At 42.4% G+C, this 20,530-nt stretch overlaps 1 protein-coding gene across 2 annotated transcripts in view; it reads left to right on the top strand.

Moving 5' to 3' along the window:
* Positions 1-20,530, top strand: part of adcy8 (adenylate cyclase 8 (brain)) — a 302,457-nt gene that overhangs the window by 170,615 nt on the left and 111,312 nt on the right. For both annotated transcript variants that reach the window (XM_014139104.3, XM_014139106.3), the window contains exon 7: positions 1,084-1,351. In XM_014139104.3, coding sequence (XP_013994579.1) covers positions 1,084-1,351 — 268 coding nt within the window. The remainder of the gene's footprint in view (positions 1-1,083; positions 1,352-20,530) is intronic.

Genomic DNA, 20,530 nt, shown 5'->3' on the forward strand with positions numbered 1-20,530 from the left:
TAGCTGGCTCGCCACTGGAGGACAACGACACAACGAGATGCAACAATTCAACATTTTCTGTCAATTATGTTTTTCTTTTGATGTGAAGTGATTAGTGATGAAGCCAAATCCAAACTTTTTTTGGGGGGGGGGCACCAGGACCATTCAAAATTGAGCTCACTCAATGTAGCTCAACACTGATTGGCTATTATTTTATGTTTTTTTTATCAAGGGAGGCCAAACACTCGTGTTGAAGTAACAATGTTAATTGCAACAACAGGGGCAGGCAAACGACAGCTCAAGGCAGGCAGGGGTCGATAATCTAGAGTAGCGGCAAAGGTACAGGACAGCAGGCAGGCTCAGGGGCAGGCAGAGTGGTCAGGCAGGTGGGCTCAGAGTCAGGACATGCAAGGGTCAAAACCAGGAGGACAAGAAAAAGAGAGACTGGGGAAAAACAGGAGCTGAGAAAATGCTGGTTGACTTGAACAAACAAGACGAACTGGCACAGACAGACAGAAAACACAGGTATGAATACCTAAGGGATAAGTGGGGAAGATGGGCGGAGACAAGCACATGGACAGGTGAAACAGATCAGGGAGTGACATCTACGATGATAGACTTAAATGTGTGCAATTGTTTTGAATGGAATACTTGAAAATTAGTAGTTTTGACTGTATTGTTCAGGAGCTGATCATTTTACAACCAAATAATGGTAAAATGTATTTCCCTTGAAAACGCCACATGTTTTCCTTGCCTCCAGCCGGCAAATCAAACATTCTGGACCTTACTGTTACGTTTATTGTTAACAACCTATGTAATTGAAATGCTCATCAAATGTAATGATAGAGACAAGTGTGACTTGACAGCATGGTCAACTACAGTAACAAAATGTCAACTACAGTAACTATCCACTAACCCTTGCCCTAACCTTACAAATGTATCATAGCCCTTACCTTTACCCTTACCTTCACTCTAACTGTAACCCTTGCAAGCAATTTCATATCAACAGATGTTCAGTTGATAGTTTGTTGACAGTTTGAGCTGCATAGACCATATCAAAATAAAGTGTACGTACTGGCCATCTAATGAAAACCTCATCCTCAGACGAATCCACATCTCCAAGGCATCCCTGGACTGCCTGAATGGTGACTACGAGGTAGAGGAGGGCCATGGCAAGGACCGCAACGAATTCTTGCGCCGCCACAACATTGAGACGTACCTGATCAAGCAGCCCGAGGAGAGCCTACTCACGCTGCCCGAGGACATCATGAAGGAGGCGACCAGCACCGACCGACGAGTCAGCAGCGCCACCTTCAACCAGGGCTCCTGGAGTCCCGAGCTGCCCTTCGACAACATCGTGGGCAAGCAGAATGTAAGTCCTGATCGTTCCCTAACCGTGTTCATGTAGCTAGCTGTCTGTGGGAATTACTGGATCAATTTGTTTGTCTGCCTTTTTTTGTTTTGTGAGAGTGAGCAAGCAGAATGTATGTGGTGGTAGCCATGGTGGTAGGGATGTGACAAATGTAACATTTCTCTTAACGTTTAAACTGCCATATTGTTTTTTTTCAAACGTTTTAAAAACAAATATAAATTGACTGAAGTTCACAATTCAGATGTGGTTCTGTGTATGACTGCTAGGGGGCAATGCAGTTCAATTTACCGTATTCTTGGCTACTACCTACTTACCGGTCGTCACTAGTTACCACAGCCACAAGTCATAAATCCTGCCTATATTGCTACAATCTACTTAAAATGTCATTTTAAACCCAACCTTAACCCTAACAGAAAACCACACTGCTAACCTTATGCCTAACCCTAACCTTAAATTAAGAACACTTGTTTTACGATATAGCTATTTTTGACTTTGTGGCTGTGGTAACTAGTGGAAATTGTACCAGACGGTGCTCATCTTACTCTACTCAGTGTTCTCAGTTGTCAGTACGTACTTCATGTCCCACTTCTCATCAATATGATGGCTTGATGCAGTAATGTACGACAGCGTGTTCATAGACAACAAGTCTGGTTCTAGATATGGGTATTGAAGACAACATCCTCTACCAATGACAATGGCTGCATATAAACTTCAATCATTTCTGTAATCAGCGCTGTGCTTTTCCCACTCCGTCCTGCCAGCAACGGGTTGGGTCATCCCTTTCAGCATTGTACCTGTACTGCATATCTCCTCCAACTAATGTTACAGCATTGTTGCATTAGGTATTTGTTTAATTAAAATGTTTCTCTTTATGATGATAAAGGCTTGTTAGTGGTAGTTTTGTGATAAGTGCACTATGATTTTCATTTGTTAAAAGTGAAAAATAAATGTTTTTCATTTAGGTATTTTTTTCTAAACGTTAACAATTCCTATGTTGTTAAAATGTTTAAACGTTCACACCCCTAGGAGCCATGTATTGTGGTAAGTTTGTCATTTGTCTCATTGCCTGTGTTTTTGAGAATGGACAACCAGAATGTGGAGTGCCTTTAGAAAGTATTCATACCCCTTGATTTATTCCACATCGTTGTCTTACAGCCTGTTTTCAAAATGGATTAAATGGATTATTTTTGTCACCCATCTACACACAATACCCATAATGACAAACTTAAAACATATTTTTAGAAATCTTAGCAAATTTATTGAAAATGAAATGCAGAAATATCTATTTTACATAAGTATTCACACACCTGTTAGAATCACCTTTGGCAACGATTACTGCTGTGAGTTTTTCTGGGTAAGTCTGAAAGAGCTTTGCACACCAGAATTGTACAGTATTTGCACATTATTCTTTAAAAAATGATTTAAGCTCTGCCAAATTGGTTGTTGATCATTGCTAGACAACCATTTTTTTTAAGTCTTGCCATTGATTTTCAAGCAGATTTATGTCAAAACTGTAACACGGTTATTGTCCTTATCAAAGGTGAATTCATCTCCCAGTGTCTGGTGGAAAGCAGACTGACCCAGGTTTTCCTCTAGGATTTTGCCTGTTTCTATTTTATCCTGCTGATCTCCCCAGTCCTTAACGATTACAAGCATACCCATAACCTGATGCAGCCATCACTATGCTTCAAAATATGGAGTGTGGAGTTCAGTAATGTGTTGTATTGGATTTGCCACAAACATAATGTCACGGATTCCCCCCCGGTACTGCTGCTCATTCTGCTCACCAGTTCCGGAGGTCGACGTCACCGGTCTTCTAGGTTGCACTGAACTGTGTCATTACACACACCTGCTTCCAATTCCTCACTGATTGTGTTTGTATAAATGTGCCCTTTGTTTCCCCATCTCGCTGTCGATTATTGTTCCCATGTCCGTTGGTCGTGTGAGTACCTATGCGTTGTCTCAGCCTGTGCTGCGTGTTTTGTGCATTGTCTATTACGGGCCTTGTCCCGTGTTGTCTTCGAGGTTTCCCTCGCTCTTTTGTTTGGGTACATCCCAGTGTTTTGTATACGTGTTTGTTTTGGGTATATTAAAATCCCAGATTGTGTATTCCTGTGCCTGTCTCCAAATCCTTCATACAGGCTTCCTTTTCACTCTGTCAATTAGGTTATTATTGTGGAGTAACTACAATGTTGTTGATCCATAAGTTTTCTCCTCTCACAGCCATTAAACTAACTGTTTTAAAGTGTCCTTCCTGAGTTAGGAAGGATGCCTGTATCTTTGTAGTAACTGGTTGTATTGATACACAATCCAATGTGTAATTTAATAACTTCATGTTCAAAGGGATATTCAATGTCTTGTCTGTTTTTTATTTTCGTTTACCCATCTTCAAATTAGATGCCCGTATTTGCGAGGCATTAGAAAGCCTCTGGTCTTTGTGGTTGAATCTGTGTTTGAAATTCACTGCTCGACTGAGGGACCTTACAGATATGTGGCGTACAGAGATGAGGTAGTCATTCAAAAATCAAGTTAAACACTATTAGTCCATGCAACTATTAGTATCTGTAACACACTTAAGTTTGCCGATGACGCAACGGTGGTAGGCCTGATCACCGACAACGATGAGACAGCCTATAGGGAGGAGGTCAGAGACTGTGGTGCCAGGACAACAACCTCTCCCTCAAACGAGATGATTGTGGACTACAGGAAAAGGAGGGCCGAACACGCCCCCATTCTCATCGACGGGGCTGTAGTGGAGCAGGTTGAGAACTTCAAGTTCCTTGGTGTCCACATCAACAAGCTATCATGGTCCAAACACACCAAGACCGTTGTGAAGAGGGCACAACAACACCTATTTGACAACGCCTATTCCCCCTGAGGAGACTCTACGTGTAGGGTTCTGTATTTATTTTCTTAGTCAACCTTGTGTTCTGTTTCGTTGTGTTCTTGAATGTAGCCTTGTTTCTTTGTGTTCTTGAACGTAGCCCTGTCTTTCATTTTTGTTCATTGGTTTCACCTGTGTTAGTTACTCACCTGGTCTCATCAGCTCCTTATTTAGTTCAGTTTATTCTGTTTGTGCCTTTGTGAGGTATTGTTCGTTTTGACTCTACTAAGCCTTTTCCTAGCTTGTTTGTGAGAACCAGTAATAGGCTTCAGTCCTAGTTTCGATTCACCTGCCTGTTTGCCTACCTGTGTATGACCATTGCATGCCTGTGACCACGATTCCTGCCTTCTGCGAAGGCGAAATAAACACCTGCTGTGCTCTGCGTGTGAATCTACACCTTTTTCTCCCTGAGTATTCATTACAGTACCGGTATTGTTATTTTACTGCTGCTCTTTAATTGTTACTTTTATTTCTTTTTTTGGAGGTATTTTTCTTAACTGCATTGTTTAAGGGCTTGTAAGTAAGCATTTCACGGTAAGGTCTACACCTGTTGTATTCGGACCATGTGACAAATACAATTTTATTTTACTTGTTAAGCACATTTTTACTAAACTTATTTAGGCTTCCTTAACAAAGGGGTTGAATACTTATTGACTCAAGACATTTCAGCTTAATTTGTAGCAATTTTTAAAAACATAATTCCACTTTGACATTATGGGACCTGTTTAGGCCAGTGACTCAATCTATTTTACATTTAGGCTACAACACAACAAAATGTGGAAGAAGTTATATGTGGTGGTACACATGACCATGCGGCGCTTGCCATGTATTGCGGGAACTTGTTTGTGAAAATGGACAGACAGAATGAATATGAACTGCTGGACCGTGTGGCTTTAGCCATGAATTGCAGTATGTGTGTGTGTGTGAATCACCAGAACGTAAGTGTACCATGTGACCATATCATTGTGAGAGTGAACAGGTGAGGAAATGTGATTTAACCACAACCTTTGACCATTATGGCAGTGTATTTTGATCGTGTGTTATTTTTGTCGGAATCAGTCAACTTTTTGCCTCTGAGAATATGCTCCACAATGTCACAATCAGTCTCAGCTCGATATGTATATTAGAATAAGTGTTGAATTCAGTCGAACCACAATGGAGTGTCACTAAGTCTGTGGCACTGTCTTGTTGGTCCCGGAGGGTGCTCTGTCTGATTGGATCATTCCAGGCAGTTTTTTTCTAACTCATATTAAATGTGTAGTGCTGTAATACCCTATGGAGGTTCACCTGGCTATAACTCAGTGCCGGGGTTCCAGTATGTCATGGTTTCGCTTGACTGGCCTATTTGTTGCATGAATAATGAAGAAGATTGCAAAAATGTAATCCAGCAACGCCTCACAGTGTACACCCAAGCACGCTCGCACACACACAGGCAGTTTACTGGCTCTGGCACATCTGCGTGGGGCCCTTCTGTCTGTTCGGCAGCTAAACATCAATTGAATCTGATCTACAGTAGATCTAGCTGTTGCCACCTGCTCATATCCCCCATATAATCTACTGTTACATCATGCATTAAAGGCTTATATTATCATTATCATGCTTAGCCTACAGGTGGTCACTTGTTAGGGATATGTCACACACACATTCTATGCTGATGGGGCCAGCATGTAAGAACTACCAACTGTAAGGAGATCTGAGTATTTTATTGATAGATTTCATTGTCATTTTATTTTATTGATAGATTGAAATGAGAAGGGAGACAGAGGGAGATGTAGAGTGGCGGTGCGGCTGGGATTCCTACCCACGCTAAGGTTGATGGCTATGTGCTGCAGGCGGCGTTACCCAGAAGGACACAGAACATCAAGTGTCAAGTATTCCACTTTGCACATTGAATGTACAAATTCTATGCAGAAGATTCTTCAACAGTGACTTTACTTCAAAGTACTGTACTGTACTTCTGTGGAGGTGTTTTTTTATGATGTAACCATCATGGCTGCATTTCAATTCAATGGAATACTATGTCTGATAAGATCTGACTCCTTTGTTTCTCACACAATGAGATGCTTTCAGGACAGTAATTTGAAAAGGCTCTGTCTTTGCATGTCAAAGGCTCTTCTGCTGCAACTTGATGTGTCTTTTATGTTGTCACGTCTCTCGCTATGGGCTGAGGTTATACCTCTCGTGATTTTATCCTCCGGGCTCTCACCCCCTCTACCTCCGTTAGTTTGTCTGATTCTGTTTTCAGCGTGGTTGGGTTGAGAGTCTGAGCTGGCTGAACATGCTGCTGGGGAAAGAACGTGTGCGTGTGTGTGCGCACACAAAAGTACATGTTCTCTTGATCCTGTACTTGTTTTCCTTACAAGAGTAGCTGCTCTCCGACACCCTGCCTTATTGCGACAGTGCAATTACATGCTTGTCATCTCACCAATGCCATTTTGTACAGAAGACACAGTAGGTTGTCTAAAAAAAATCCAGGAAACAAATCCCAATATCAATAACACTGCTTTGGCATACATTATGAGCATGCTGTTGGCTTCAGTTTTAAGAAATGGCTTGGAGCTGTTGTCAATTTTTATTTACCTTTATTTAATCAAGGATCACCATTGAGACAAGTGTCTCTTGCAGGGAGCCCTGCATATAAAATGTCATAAAACACATAAATCTAATACAATATAAAACAAAATACAGCACAACACATATTGCACAGACAAACATAAATATATACAGTACACAGTCAACTAAAACACACATTCTTCATTATATTCTCTGTCTGCTTCCTGAACTGCCCTATGGACACTATTCTAAATGTATTTTGGAGATCATTCCAAACATGTGGAGCAAAAAAATGACTGGCTGACTTAACTATTTAGACAACAAAGGACTCTCCATAGTTAACCAACCCTGTGAACGTGTTTGATAACTTGTAGTTTTTAATCTTAACAGTGAGGTTTGGTAAGTCAGAAGCTTGTGGAGCAGGGCTTTGTAAACAAAGAGCGTAATGATGTGATCTACGTAACTTCAAAGAGGTCAAGCCAGCCTTTTGGTAAAGAATACAGTGATGGGTAATTAAACTCCTCATTTGATAAAATTAAGGGTGCTATCAAAAATGGCATCCAGAGGTTTAAGAGTAGAGGCATCTGCATTTTGATAAAAAAAAGTGTGACCATAATCAAGGTAGAAAGGTTGACTGCACAAACTGCTTACTGCTGACTAGAGAGAGACAAGATCTGTTTCTGTTAAAAAAGCCCACTTTAAATCTTAGTTTTTTACAAGCTCATTCGTATGTTTAAAATTATAAATAATTCTCAATCCAAATAGCAAGGTATTTGTATGCAGGGGCTCGTTTGATTACACAACCATCTGATGAGTGAAGATGTAATCCATCAGAGACAATCTTACGAGAACTTGAAAACAACATGTATTTAGTTTGCCCGTATTAAGCATGAGTTTTAAAATCAGTAAGTTCTTCCTGCACAACTGCAAACTCAGACTATAGCCTTGTCACAGCCAGGTAATTGCATACTGTGGCAGACCAGGGGGTTGGGTCAAAATGTTTACACAGATCAGACATGGACAAGAGTAGGATTAGCTCAGTTTCAAAGGTGTTTACTAAACTAATAATTTAAAAGAATAGGTCTCCCCCATGAGACCCTCTCCGGGATACCATATTCTGGGCTCCGGGTCTTGCTGTATCCTGTGGGGATAAAAAACTGAACTCCCTCCTGTTACCTCTGGTACCATCCCCAACTATACGGGAGTCCTTTATTCCCCCAGTCTCTCCCCTGTGTGCTGCCCTTCTGGCAGCTTTATGGGATTCGTACAGCTGGTGACATATCAGCCCTTGATTACTCACCAACCCCAATCAGCCCCAATTAGTCCTGGCCGGAGAGCCCGTCGAGACCTGGCACGTCCAGCAGAGGGAGCCATTGCCTCGTGATGTACACTCCGTCTGTCACCAGGCCTCGACGAGTCTCCCCCTGGTGGCTGACCTGCTGTACGCCACAGTACGTAATAGTATCATGCACATATTGATTTTTTTTCTTACTGATTGACCAATAGCATTTATGTAAATAGTGAAAAGAACAGGTCCTATTATTGGACCCCTGCGGAACACCTTTCTTTACTTCAAGAAATTAGGACTCAATCACGATGGCCTGAGTTCTGTCACTAAGATAATCAGGAAACCAAGAGCAGGTGTCAGAGCCCAGGCCAATCAAGGACAACTTGTTCAATAAATAACATGATCGACAGCATCAAACACTTTTGACAGGTCCACAAACAAGGCAGCACAATTCATTTTAACGTCCGAAGCATTGACAATATCATTAACAACTGATGTGGTTGCTGTAATAGTGCTGTGCCCTGGCCTAAACCCAGATTGATTTATATTCAAAATACCATGCTTAGATATAAAAAAAAAGAGCAAAGTTGCTTATTTACCAACGATTTGAGAATCTTGGCTAGACGTGAAAGCCAGGAGATGGGACAATAATGATCAAGATCTCTACTATCCCCGCCCTTATGGAGTGGCAGCACATAAGCAGTTTTTCATACTTTTGAAATATGACATTTTATTGGTCACATACACATGGTTAGCAGATGTTATTGCGAGTGTAACGAAATGCTTGTAATATTTACGGATATTTGCTGATAACAATAGATTTCTAAGGCTATCGTTATATTTTGTTTGTCTACGTTCAATCTCATTTGCTTCTCCACACAAAGCATCCCTATACAACTCCGTATCTATAGCTACAAGAATGTCCCCAAGTTGTGAAATAAGATTCCTTTCCCCTTTCACTGTCTACCAATGTCGTCTGAACGACTGACTCTCCACACCCTATTTCATGCCTCGCCCTCTCTATTGGCTCTTCATGACGAAAGCCACTGTCACAAGGCTTTCACCTTAAAGAGCTTGCATTGTGTGTGTGACACAACCTGCTATTCACCACTGCAAACTGAGGTGGCCAGTGTTTCCCGCCACATTGGTGAGAAGCGCACCAAAACAAATATGTTTACCAGTCAGTTACTAATTGTCTAGTTCTTTGTTTTGTGCTGAGAAACAATGCAATAGTGGATGTGTTGTTGAGGTTGTGGTAGTGCTTTACGTTTAGTTTTCCTGCCTGCCTTTCTTATTTACCTCATGGCCTTCGATAGGAAGGACAGGATGCATTTGCAGCATAATGTTGCCACCAACCACGTTTGCTCAGATCTGTGGTTGTGAAAGAAAGAAGACATGGAAGGGAAGCTATTTACAACCATGGTAACATAACCAGGGGTAGGAAGACAAAAAAATGTGGTGAGCTGAATCATGAAATCAAATGAAGATAGTGTTCTGAATAGAGGTGCTGATTAACAGTAGTCTGGCTGATATCGAACTCGAAGTCCTCCTGACTTCAGAGTCTGGAAATGCTCTTTTGATGTTGTTGGTATAATGCATCAATAGTGAAGGGGATCTTTTTCAGAGCTGATCGGATTGGTCAAAAGGCCAATTAGTGAAGAAGAAAAAAATATCAGAATTGGGCTGTCTAAACGCAGCCTTTGTCATGCTTGTGCTCAATGACTGAAACTATTGTTAGTATGCTCTACATTTATTTGACACGTCATCGACAGGCATTATTATGTTTCCATTTTTGCTGAATGTTGAGATTTATTTGCATGCTCTGCTAGTTTATTGGACTGATATTGTTGTCTCTTTTCTTTTGATTGGCTGTTCTTTGGCAGTTATTTGGCTGATTGGATTGCTTCTGACAGCTATAGTGTGCATTGCAGTCTGATTGGCTCTTCCCTGACAGGCCTAGTTGTTGGAGCAGCCCTGCACAGATAGAGATAAGAACACTAGGGAATAGTATTCTGAAAGACACAACTTTGCTTCCAATGTCATCAAAGAGAAGCCATCAGGAGGCTACCCGTCATGTATACTGTACCACTGAGAAGTCATTATTAATTTGTTCACTCTCCTTTCCTGTCCTCACTCGGCCCCCTTCATCCCTCTCACTTTGGTGACTTACATTTTCATCTGCCAGGCCTCACAAAACAGCTTCCCTTGATTTAGCAAATTTTTGTCGGTCATAGAACTCTTGTTATTTTGCTCAAATTGATCGTTGTGAGAGATCTAACTTAGTGACAAAGTATTACGTATTTTGTGGTAGAAGCTACAGTATGCTGCTGCTATCATACAGGTTATACAGTGGGGGGAAAAAGTATTTGATCTCCTGCTGATTTTGTACGTTTGCCCACTGACAAAGAAAGGATCAGTCTATAATTTTAATGGTAGGTTTATTTGAACAGTGAGAGACAGAATAACAACAAAAATATTGAGAAAAACGCATGTCAGAAATGTTATAAATTGATTTGCATTTTAATGAGGGAAATAAGTATTTGACCCCCTCTCAATCAGATAGATTTCTGGCTCCCAGGTGTCTTTTATACAGGTAACTAGCTGAGATTAGGAGCACACTCTTAAAGGGAGTGCTCCTAACCGCAGCTTGCTACCTGTAAAAAAGACACCTGTCCACAGAAGCAATCAATCAATCAGATTCCAAACTCTCCACCATGGCCAAGACCAAAGAGCTCTCCAAGGATGTCAGGGACAAGATTGTAGACCTACACAAGGCTGGAATGGGCTACGAGACCATCGCCAAGCAGCTTGGTGACAAGGTGACAACATTTGATGCGATTATTCGCAAATGGAAGAAACACAAAAGAACTGTCAATATCCCTCGGCCTGGGGCTCCATGCAAGATCTCACCTCGTGGAGTTGCAATGATCATGAGAACGGTGAGGAATCAGCCCAGAACTACACGGGAGGATCTTGTCAATGATCTCAAGGCAGCTGGGACCATAGTCACCAAGGAAACAATTGGTAACACACTACGCCGTGAAGGACTGAAATCCTGCAGCGTCCGCAAGGTCCCCCTGCTCAAGAATACATATACATGCCCGTCTGAAGTTTTGCCAATAAACATCTGAATGACTCAGAGGACAACTGGTGAATGTGTTGTGGTCTGATGAGACCAAAATGGAGCTCTTTGACATCAACTCAACTCACCGTGTTTGGAGGAGAAGGAATGCTGTGTATGAACCCAAGAACACCATCCCCACCGTCAAACATGGAGGTGGAAACATTATGCTTTGGGGGTGTTTTTCTGCTAAGGGGACAGGACAACTTCACCGCATCAAAGGGACGATGGACGGGGCCATGTACCGTCAAATCTTGGGTGAGAACCTCCTTCCCTCAGCCAGGGCATTGAAAATGGGTCGTGGATGGGTATTCCAGCATGACAATGACCCAAAGCACACGGCCAAGACAACAAAGGAGTGGCTCAAGAAGAAGCACATTAAGGTCCTGGAGTGGCCTAGCCAGTCTCCAGACCTTAATCCCATAGAAAATCTGTGGAGGGAGCTGAAGGTTTGAGTTGCCAAACGTCAGCCTTGAAACCTTAATCACTTGGAGAAGATCTGCAAAGAGGAGTGGGACAAAATCCCTCCTGAGATGTGTGCAAACCTGGTGGCCAACTACAAGAAACGTCTGACCTCTGTGATTGCCAACAAGGGCTTTGCCACCAAGTACTAAGTCATGTTTTGCAGAGGGGTCAAATACTTATTTCCCTCATTAAAATGCAAATCATTTTATAACATTTTTGACATGCATTTTTCTGGGTTTTCTTGTTGTTATTCTGTCTCTCACTGTTCAAATAAACCTACTATTAAAATTGTAGACTGATCATTTCTTTGTAAGTGTGCAAACGTACAAAATCAGCAGGGGATCAAATACTTTTCCCCCCCACTGTAGTTGTTTTGATCTAAATGGTAGTCACACGTCTTCTGAAACTGGTTTGGACCTGCAAGAAGATGACCATTTACATAAATGTAAGTTTTCTTTAGGTTTTTATATTGTCATTGTATGTCTAGGCCTAGGGCAATGTGTCTGAGTCAAAAACAGCATATGTGGCAGAGGCTTGATATACAGTCGTGGCCAAAAGTTTTGAGAATTACACATATTAATTTCCACAAACTTTGCTGCTTCAGTGTCTTTAGATATTTTTGTCAGATGTTACTATGGAACACTGAAGTATAATTACAAGCATTTCATAAGTGTCAAATGCTTTTATTGACAATTACATGAAGTTGATGCAAAGAGTCAATATTTGCTGTGTTGACCCTTCTTGTTCAAGACCTCTGCAATCCGCCCTGGCATGCTGTCAATTAACTTCTGGACCACATCCTGACTGATGGCAGCCCATTCTTGCATAATCAATGCTTGGAGTTTGTCAGAATTTGTGGGTTTTTGTTTGTCCACCCACTTCTTGAGGATTGACCACAAGTTCTCAATGGGATTAAGGTCTGGGGAGTTTCCTGGCCATGGACCCAAAATATCGATGTTTTGTTCCCCGAGTCACTTAGTTATCACTTTTGCCTTATGGCAAGGTACTCCATCATGCTGGAAAAGGCATTGTTCGTCACCAAACTGTTCCTGGATGGTTGGGAGAAGTTGCTCTCGGAGGATGTGTTGGTACCATTCTTTATTCATGGCTGTGTTCTTAGGCACAAAATTGTGAGCCCACTCCCTTGGCTGAGAAGCAACCCCACACATGAATGGTCACAGGATGCTTTACTGTTGGCATGACACAGGACTGATGGTAGCGCTCACCTTATCTTCTCCGGACAAGCTTTTTTCCGGATGCCCCAAACAATCGGAAAAGGGATTTATCAGAGAAAATGACTTTAGCCCAGTCCTCAGCAGTCCAACCCTGTACCTTTTGCAGAATATCAATCTGTCCCTGATGTTTTTTGCTGGAGAGAAGTGGCTTCTTTGCTGTCCTTCTTGACACCAGGCCATCCTCCAAAAGTCTTCGCCTCACTGTGCGTGCAGATGCACTCACACCTGCCTGCTGCCATTCCTGAGCAAGCTCTGTACTGGTGGTGCACCGATCCCGCAGCTGAATCAACTTTAGGGGATGGTCCCGGCGCTTGCTGGACTTTCTTGGGCGCCCTGAAGCCTTCTTCATGGTTGATTTGGGTGCAATCTTACTGGCAGCAATATCCTTGCCTGTGAAGCCATGTGGTGCAAAGCAATGATGACAGTACGTGTTTCCTTGCAGGTAACCATGGTTGACAGAGGAAGAACAATGATTCCAAGCACCACCCTCCTTTATAAGCTTCCAGTCTGTTATTCGAACTCAATCAGCATGACAGAGTGATCTCCAGCCTTGTCCTCGTCAACACTCACACCTGTGTTAACGAGAGAATCACTGACATGATGTCAGCTGGTCCTTTTGTGGCAAGGCTGAAATGCAGTGGAAATGTTTTTGGGGGATTCAGTTCATTTGCATGGCAGAGAGGGACTTTGCAATTAATTGCAATTCATCTGATCACTCTTCATAACATTCTGGAGTATATGCAAATTGCCATCATACAAACTGAGACAGCAGACTTTGTGAAAATTAATATTTGTGTCATTCTCAAAACTTTTGGCCACGACTGTATGGTAAAGTTAGACCTTGTAAAATGTATGACTCGATTAATGAATGATATGAATTGAATGGGTGCATAATGATTTTAGAAATGTGTCTGGATGTCTCAAAAAGTCAAATAATATCTTCAACTTTGTGCTAAAGTTTCAAAGCACAATCATTTAATGCCATTTCGGGTATTGCTAGACAGCTACGCGACCATGCAGTCTGTGCCGTTTAGATCATGAGCTAACCCTGACACGCATTCAATTATTTTATAATGATCGCCAATGTTTGTCACGAGAAGAATCGTCAGGTACTATGAAATAAATGGGGCCCATTAGAACACATAGCAATAGCCAGACTCCAGGAATGAACTTTTAATAGGCTCTCAATGTAATGGATTTCCATAACCACATCAAGTACTCAGTTGAAGTGCGGTGATGGCATGAGGGATTTGTTGGAATATGACGATCAGTTGGTCAGACATTTCACTGAACACACACCTACAGACACACACACATGCACGTACACTCAAACAACCACAAGCACTCACACATACACGTGCACATACACACACACTCAGAGATGACTCCACATGTCAACCACGTTAATGGCTTCACAAAAGGTAATTTGCTCATGGTGTCATCCGTTGTCTGGTTTTCTAGATAGCTAATAGCTAATGATGGAAAGCTAATGTGAGGTGCTTAGAGAAGTTAAGTGAGTCATAAATATTGAACTTCACATAAATCATCTCTCTCTATCAGGACAGATGTAGTTTACTGAGCCACCCATCAGTTAGTAGAAAGCATTTTAGCGGTTGGCATCAGAAACAGACTGGCCATAGGGCAATTCAGGCAAATGCAAGATAGGCTGGCCCATCTTTAGCCCAGTGGGCCTGTCTAAAGGGGGGACCTTAAGGAACATGAACCAGAGAGTTAGAAATACCCAGGCCGATTTCTGGTCCCAGTCTGTCCCTGTTTGGCAGTCATTTTGCATACACAACAGGCCGACTTTTCATAATGGTTAAAACTTTATTCTACAACAGGTTGGTATTTGTATTCATATTTATTAAGGATCCCCATTAGCTGCCGCACCAATATGTCGGAGGAAACACCGTTCAATTGATGACCGAGGTCAGCCTGCAGGCGCCCGGCCCACCACAAGGAGTCGCTAGACCGCAATAAGACAATTAAAGCCCCCCCCCACCCCCCCACCCCGACCAAACCCTCCACTAACCCGGGCGATGCTGGGCCAATTGTGCGCCACCCTATGGGACTCCCGGTCACGGCCTGTGTGACACAACCTGGGATCTAACCCCAGGCTGTAGCGATGCCATAACAGCCCTCTTCTCAGTTGGGGCGGCAGGTAGCCTAGTGGTTAGAGCGTTGGGCCAGTAACCGAAAGGTTGTTGGATCGAATCCTGAGCTGACAAAGTAAAAATCTGTCATTCTGCCCCTGAACAAGGCAGTTAACCCCCTGTTCCCCAGTAGGCTGTCATTGTAAATAAGAATTTGTTCTTAACTGATTATCCCGGTTAAATAAATAATAAATAAAAAACAGTGGTGCAGCTCGGGAGGCCCCTCATATCCTTTTTTTTTAATTATAATTTTTTTTTTACTTTCAAAACTTGCAGTGAACCCGCTCAACAACTACATCCAGAGCGACACACAGAAGCAACCAGGGTCAACGTCCTGCTCAAGGGCACGTCGACAGATCTAAAAAAAACAACAACAAAAAAAAACAGGGACCCGAACCAGCAATCCATCAGCCACCAGCTGAAGCTCCCAACCGCCAGGCCACCAGCCCTCCAAGTCCCCACCCCAAAGACCGCGTCCCCAAGCCCCCGTCCCCAATGCACCAACAAAATGAACAAAAGAGAATATCAATGACAATTTTAATACCTTCTGGAAACAAAGCTCGTATTATAAGGAGGATGGGATCAACCCAAATCATTTGGGTTCCTGGATCCTTACACAGCATTATAAGGCTGTGTTGAGACAATGACTTATCAATTACCCAAGCCCAGCTCTTTTCATTCCTACCATTGTGTCGCTGAGTTGTCATGATGCTTCAGCAAATGTACATTATCCCAGGGGCGCTGGAAGACACAATGTTAGTAGCCAAATGTATGTCCCTCTTACTCCCCTGAATGCTTCTGCTGATCCTACAGCTATTGAACGCAGTAATCATATCTCTATGAACCAGAGTTATCAAATCACATTTTATTGGTCACATACACATGGTTCGCAGATGTTATTGCGAGTGTAGCGAAATGCTTGTGCTTCTAGTTCCGACAGTGCAGCAATATCTAACAAGTAATCTAACAATTCCACAACAATCTAAGTAAAATATTGGAATAAGAATATATACTTATAAATATATGAATGAGCAATGACCGAGCAGCATATGGAAGATGCAATAGATGGTATAAAATACAGTATATACATATGGGATGAGTAATGCAAGATATGTAAATATTATTAAAGTGACTAGTGATCCATTTATTAAAGTGGCAAATGATTTCAAGTCTGTATGTAGGCAGCAGCCTCACGGTGTTAGTGATGGCTGTTTAACAGTCTGATGGCCTTGAGATATAAGCTATTTTTCTGTCTCTCGGTCCCAGCTTTGATGCACCTGTTCTGACCTTGCCTTCTTGATGGTAACGGGGTGAACAGGCAGTATTTGGTAGCATTGCTTTTAATTGTTTAACTTGGGTCAAACGTTTCGGATAGCCTTCCACAAGCTTCCCACAATAAGTTGGGTGAATTTTGGCCCATTCCTCATGACAGCTGGTGTAACTCAGTCAGGTTTGTAGGCCTCTATGCTCGCACCCGCTTTTTCAGTTCTGCCCACAAATTTTCTATAGGATTGAGGTCAGGGCTTTGTGATGGCCTCTCCAATACCTTGACTTTGTTGTCCTTAAGCCATTTTGCCACAACTTTGGAAGTATGCTTGGGGTCATTGTCCATTTGGAAGACCCATTTGCGACCAAGCTTTAACTTCCTGACTAATGTCTTGAGATGTTGCTTCAATATATCCACATCATTTTCCTGTCTCATGATGCCATCTATTTTGTGAAGTGCACCAGTCCCCTTTGCAGCAAAGCACCCCCACAACATGATGTTGCCACCCCCGTGTTTCACAGTTGGGATGGTGTTCTTCGGCTTGCAAGCCTCCGCCTTTTTCCTCCAAACATAACGATGGTCATTATGGCCAAACAGTTCTACTTTTGTTTCATCAGACCAGAGGACATTGTCCCCATGTGCAGTTGCAAACCATAGTCTGGCTTTTTTATGGCTGTTTTGGAGCCGTGGCTGCTTCCTTGTTGAGCGGCCTTTCAGGTTATGTCGATATAAGACCCGTTTTACTGTGGATATATATACTTTTGTGCGTGTTTCCTCCAGCATCTTCACAAGGTCCTTTGCTGTTGTTCTGCGATTGATTTGCACTTTTTGCACCAAAGTACATTCATCTCTAGGAGACAGAACGCGTCTCCTTCTTGAGCGGTATGACAGCTGTGTTCCCATGGTGTTTATACTTGCATACTATTGTTTGTACAGATGAACGTGGTACCTTCAGGCGTTTGGAAATTGCACCCAGGGATGAACCAGACCTGTGGAGGTCTACAATTTCTTTTCTGAGGTCTTGGCTGATTTCTTTTGATTTTCCCATGATGTCAAGCAAAGAGGCACTGAGTTTGAAGATAGGCCTTGAAATACATCCACATGTACACCTCCAATTGACTCAAATGATGTCAATTAGCCTATCAGAAGCTTCTCAAGCCATGACATTTTCTGAAATTTTCCAAGCTGTTTAATGGCACAGTCAACTTAGTGTATGTAAACTTCTGACCCACTGGAATTGTGATTCAGTGAATTAATTATAAGTGAAATAATCTGTCTGTAAACAACTGTTGGAAAAATGACTTGTGTCATGCACAAAGTAGATGTCCTAACCGACTTGCCAAAACTATAGTTTGTTAACAAGAAATTTGTTGAGTGGTTGAAAAAAGAGTTTTAATGACTCCAACCTAAGTGTATGTAAACTTCCGACTTCAACGTTATCTACAATACAAAATCCATGTGTACGTGTGTGTGTGTAGAGTGCGTGTCTTATCATGTGTATGTGTAAGCGTGTGTCTGTACCTTTTGTGTGTGTTTCTTCACAGTCCCCCTGTTCCATAAGGTGTATTTTTAACTGTTTTTTAAAATCTGATTCTACTGCTTGCATCAGTTCCCTGATGTGGAATAGAGTTCCATATAGCTATGCCTCCATATAGTCCTGTGAGCCTCACATAGTCTGTTCTTGACTTGGGGATTGTGAAGAGACCTCTGGTGGCATGTCTTGTGGGGTATGCATAGGTGTCCAAGCTGTGTGCTAGTAGGTTAAACAGACACCTCAGTGCATTCAGCATGTTAACACAAAAACAAGTAGTGATGAAGTCAATCTCTCCTCCTCCTTAAACCATGAGAATTATACATGCATATTATTAATATTATCTATCTGTGTAAGGGCCAACCATGCTGCCTTGTTCTATTGTAACTTTGTAATTTTCCGCGGTCCCTGTTTGTGGCACCTGACCACACGACTGAACAGTAGTCCAGGTGAACAAAACCAGAACCTGTAGAACCTGCCAACCTTACTTCTCCCCATCTTAGCTACTGTTGTATCAACATGTTTTGACCATGACAGTTTACAATCCAGGGTTTTTATTTGTATTTTTTTATTATTGAACCTTTATTTATCTCACCAAGTCAGTTAAGAACAAATTCTTATTTACAATGACGGCCTACTCCGGCCATACCCTAACCCGTACGACGCTGGGCCAATTGTGCGCCGCCCAATGGGACTCCCAATCATGGCCGGTTGTGATACAGCCTGGAATCAAACCAGGGTCTGTAGTGAAGCGTCTAGCACTGAGAGGCAGTGCCTTAGACCGCTACACCACTCGGGAGCCCAAAACAACTTTCTTTTTATTTTTCTCCCCAATTTTGTGGTATCCAATTGGTAGTTACGGTCTTGTACCATCGCTGCAACTCTGGGACATATTCAGGAGAGGTGAAGGTCGAGAGCCGTGCGTCCTCCAAAGCACAACCCAGCCAAGCCGCACTTCTTCTTGACACAATGCCCACTTAACCCAGAAGCCAGCCGCACCAATGTGACAAAGGAAGCACCGTACTCCTGGCGACCGTGTCAGCGTGCATTGCGCCCGGCCCGCCACAGGAGTCACTAGAGCGCAATGGGACAAGAACATCCCTGCGGGCCAAACCCTCCCCTTACTGGACGACGCTGGGCCAATTGTGCGCCAACACATGGGTCTCCCAGTTGCTGGCCGGCTTCGACAGAGCCTGGACTCGAACCAGGATCTCTAGTGGCACAGCTAGCACTGCGAGGCCCCTCTAAAACATATTTTTATTGCTGGATCCGAACATGCAACCTTCTGGCCCTTTTGTACCAGAGGCAGATGCTTACGTCCATCCACCATCCCGGTCCACAAGCAGTTTAGTCACCTCGATTTGCTAATTTCCACATTATTTATTACAAGATTTTGTTGATGTTTAGTGAATGATTTGTCCCAAGTAGTCACTTTGTTGAGTGTTGCAATGATTGCACTCGCTTTAGTACTGATGTGTGTAGTGTTGAGTTATCTGCATACATAGACACGCTTTACTCAAAGCCAGTGTCATGTCATTACTAAAGATTGAAAAAAGTAAGGGGCAATTCCTGATTCTACCTGGATTATGTTGGAGAGGCTTCCATTAAAGAACACCCTCTGTGTTCTGTTAGACAGGTAACTCTTCATTCACATTATAGCTGGTGGTGTAAAGCCATAACACATACGTTTTCCAGTGGCAGACTGATTGATAAGGTCTGAAAACCTCACTGAAGTCTAACAAAACATCTACAATCTTTTTATCATCAATTTCTCTCAGCCAATCATCAGTCATTAGTGCAAGTGCTGTGCTTGTTGAATACCCTTCCCTATAAGCGTGCTGAAAGTCTGTTGCCAATTTGTTTACCATAAAATAGCACCAAAAGTTTACTAAGGATTGGTAACAGGCTGATTGGTCGGCTATTTGAGCCAGTAAAGGTGGCTTTACTATTCTTAGATAGGGGAATTACTTTTGCTTCCCTCAAGGCCTGAGGGCACACTTTCTTGTAGGCTTAAATTGAGGATTTGGCAAATAGGAGTGGCAATATCATCCATTATGATCCTCAGTAATTTTCAATCCAAGTTGTCAGACCCCGGTGCCTTGTCATTGTTGATAGACTATTTTTTTCACCTCTCCCACGCTCACTTTACTGAATTCAAAAGCACGTCTTTCATCATTTGGTCAGATATACTTGGATGTGTAGTGTCAGCGTTTGTTGCTGGCATGTCATACCCGAGTTTGCTAATCTTGCCAATGAAAAAAATCACTAAAGTAGTTGGCAATATCAGTGGGTTTTGTAATGAATGAACCATCTGATTCAATGAATGATGGAGCGGAGTTTGGCTTTTTACTATCATTCTTTATGTCATGTGTCTTTGTTTCATAGTGTAGTTTTCTTTTTATTCAGTTTAGTCACATGATTTCTCAATTTGCCAATCGGTTGCGCAGTCAGTCTTATTTCCCATTTATTTTGCCTCATCCCTCTCAACCATACCATTTTTCAATTCCTCATCAATCCATGGGGATTGAATCGTTTCTACAGTCATTTTCTTAATGGGTGCATGTTTATTAGTAACTGGGATAAGCATTTTCTATCATGACATAAGGCGAGACCCAGATGCAGGCACAGGAGGCAGATGGTTGGAGTCTTACAATATTTATTAAGCCAACAGGGTAAGGCAAG

Source organism: Salmo salar, chromosome 14, assembly GCF_965601325.2.
Source record: "Salmo salar chromosome 14, fSalSal1, whole genome shotgun sequence".
Classification (NCBI taxonomy): domain Eukaryota; kingdom Metazoa; phylum Chordata; class Actinopteri; order Salmoniformes; family Salmonidae; genus Salmo; species Salmo salar.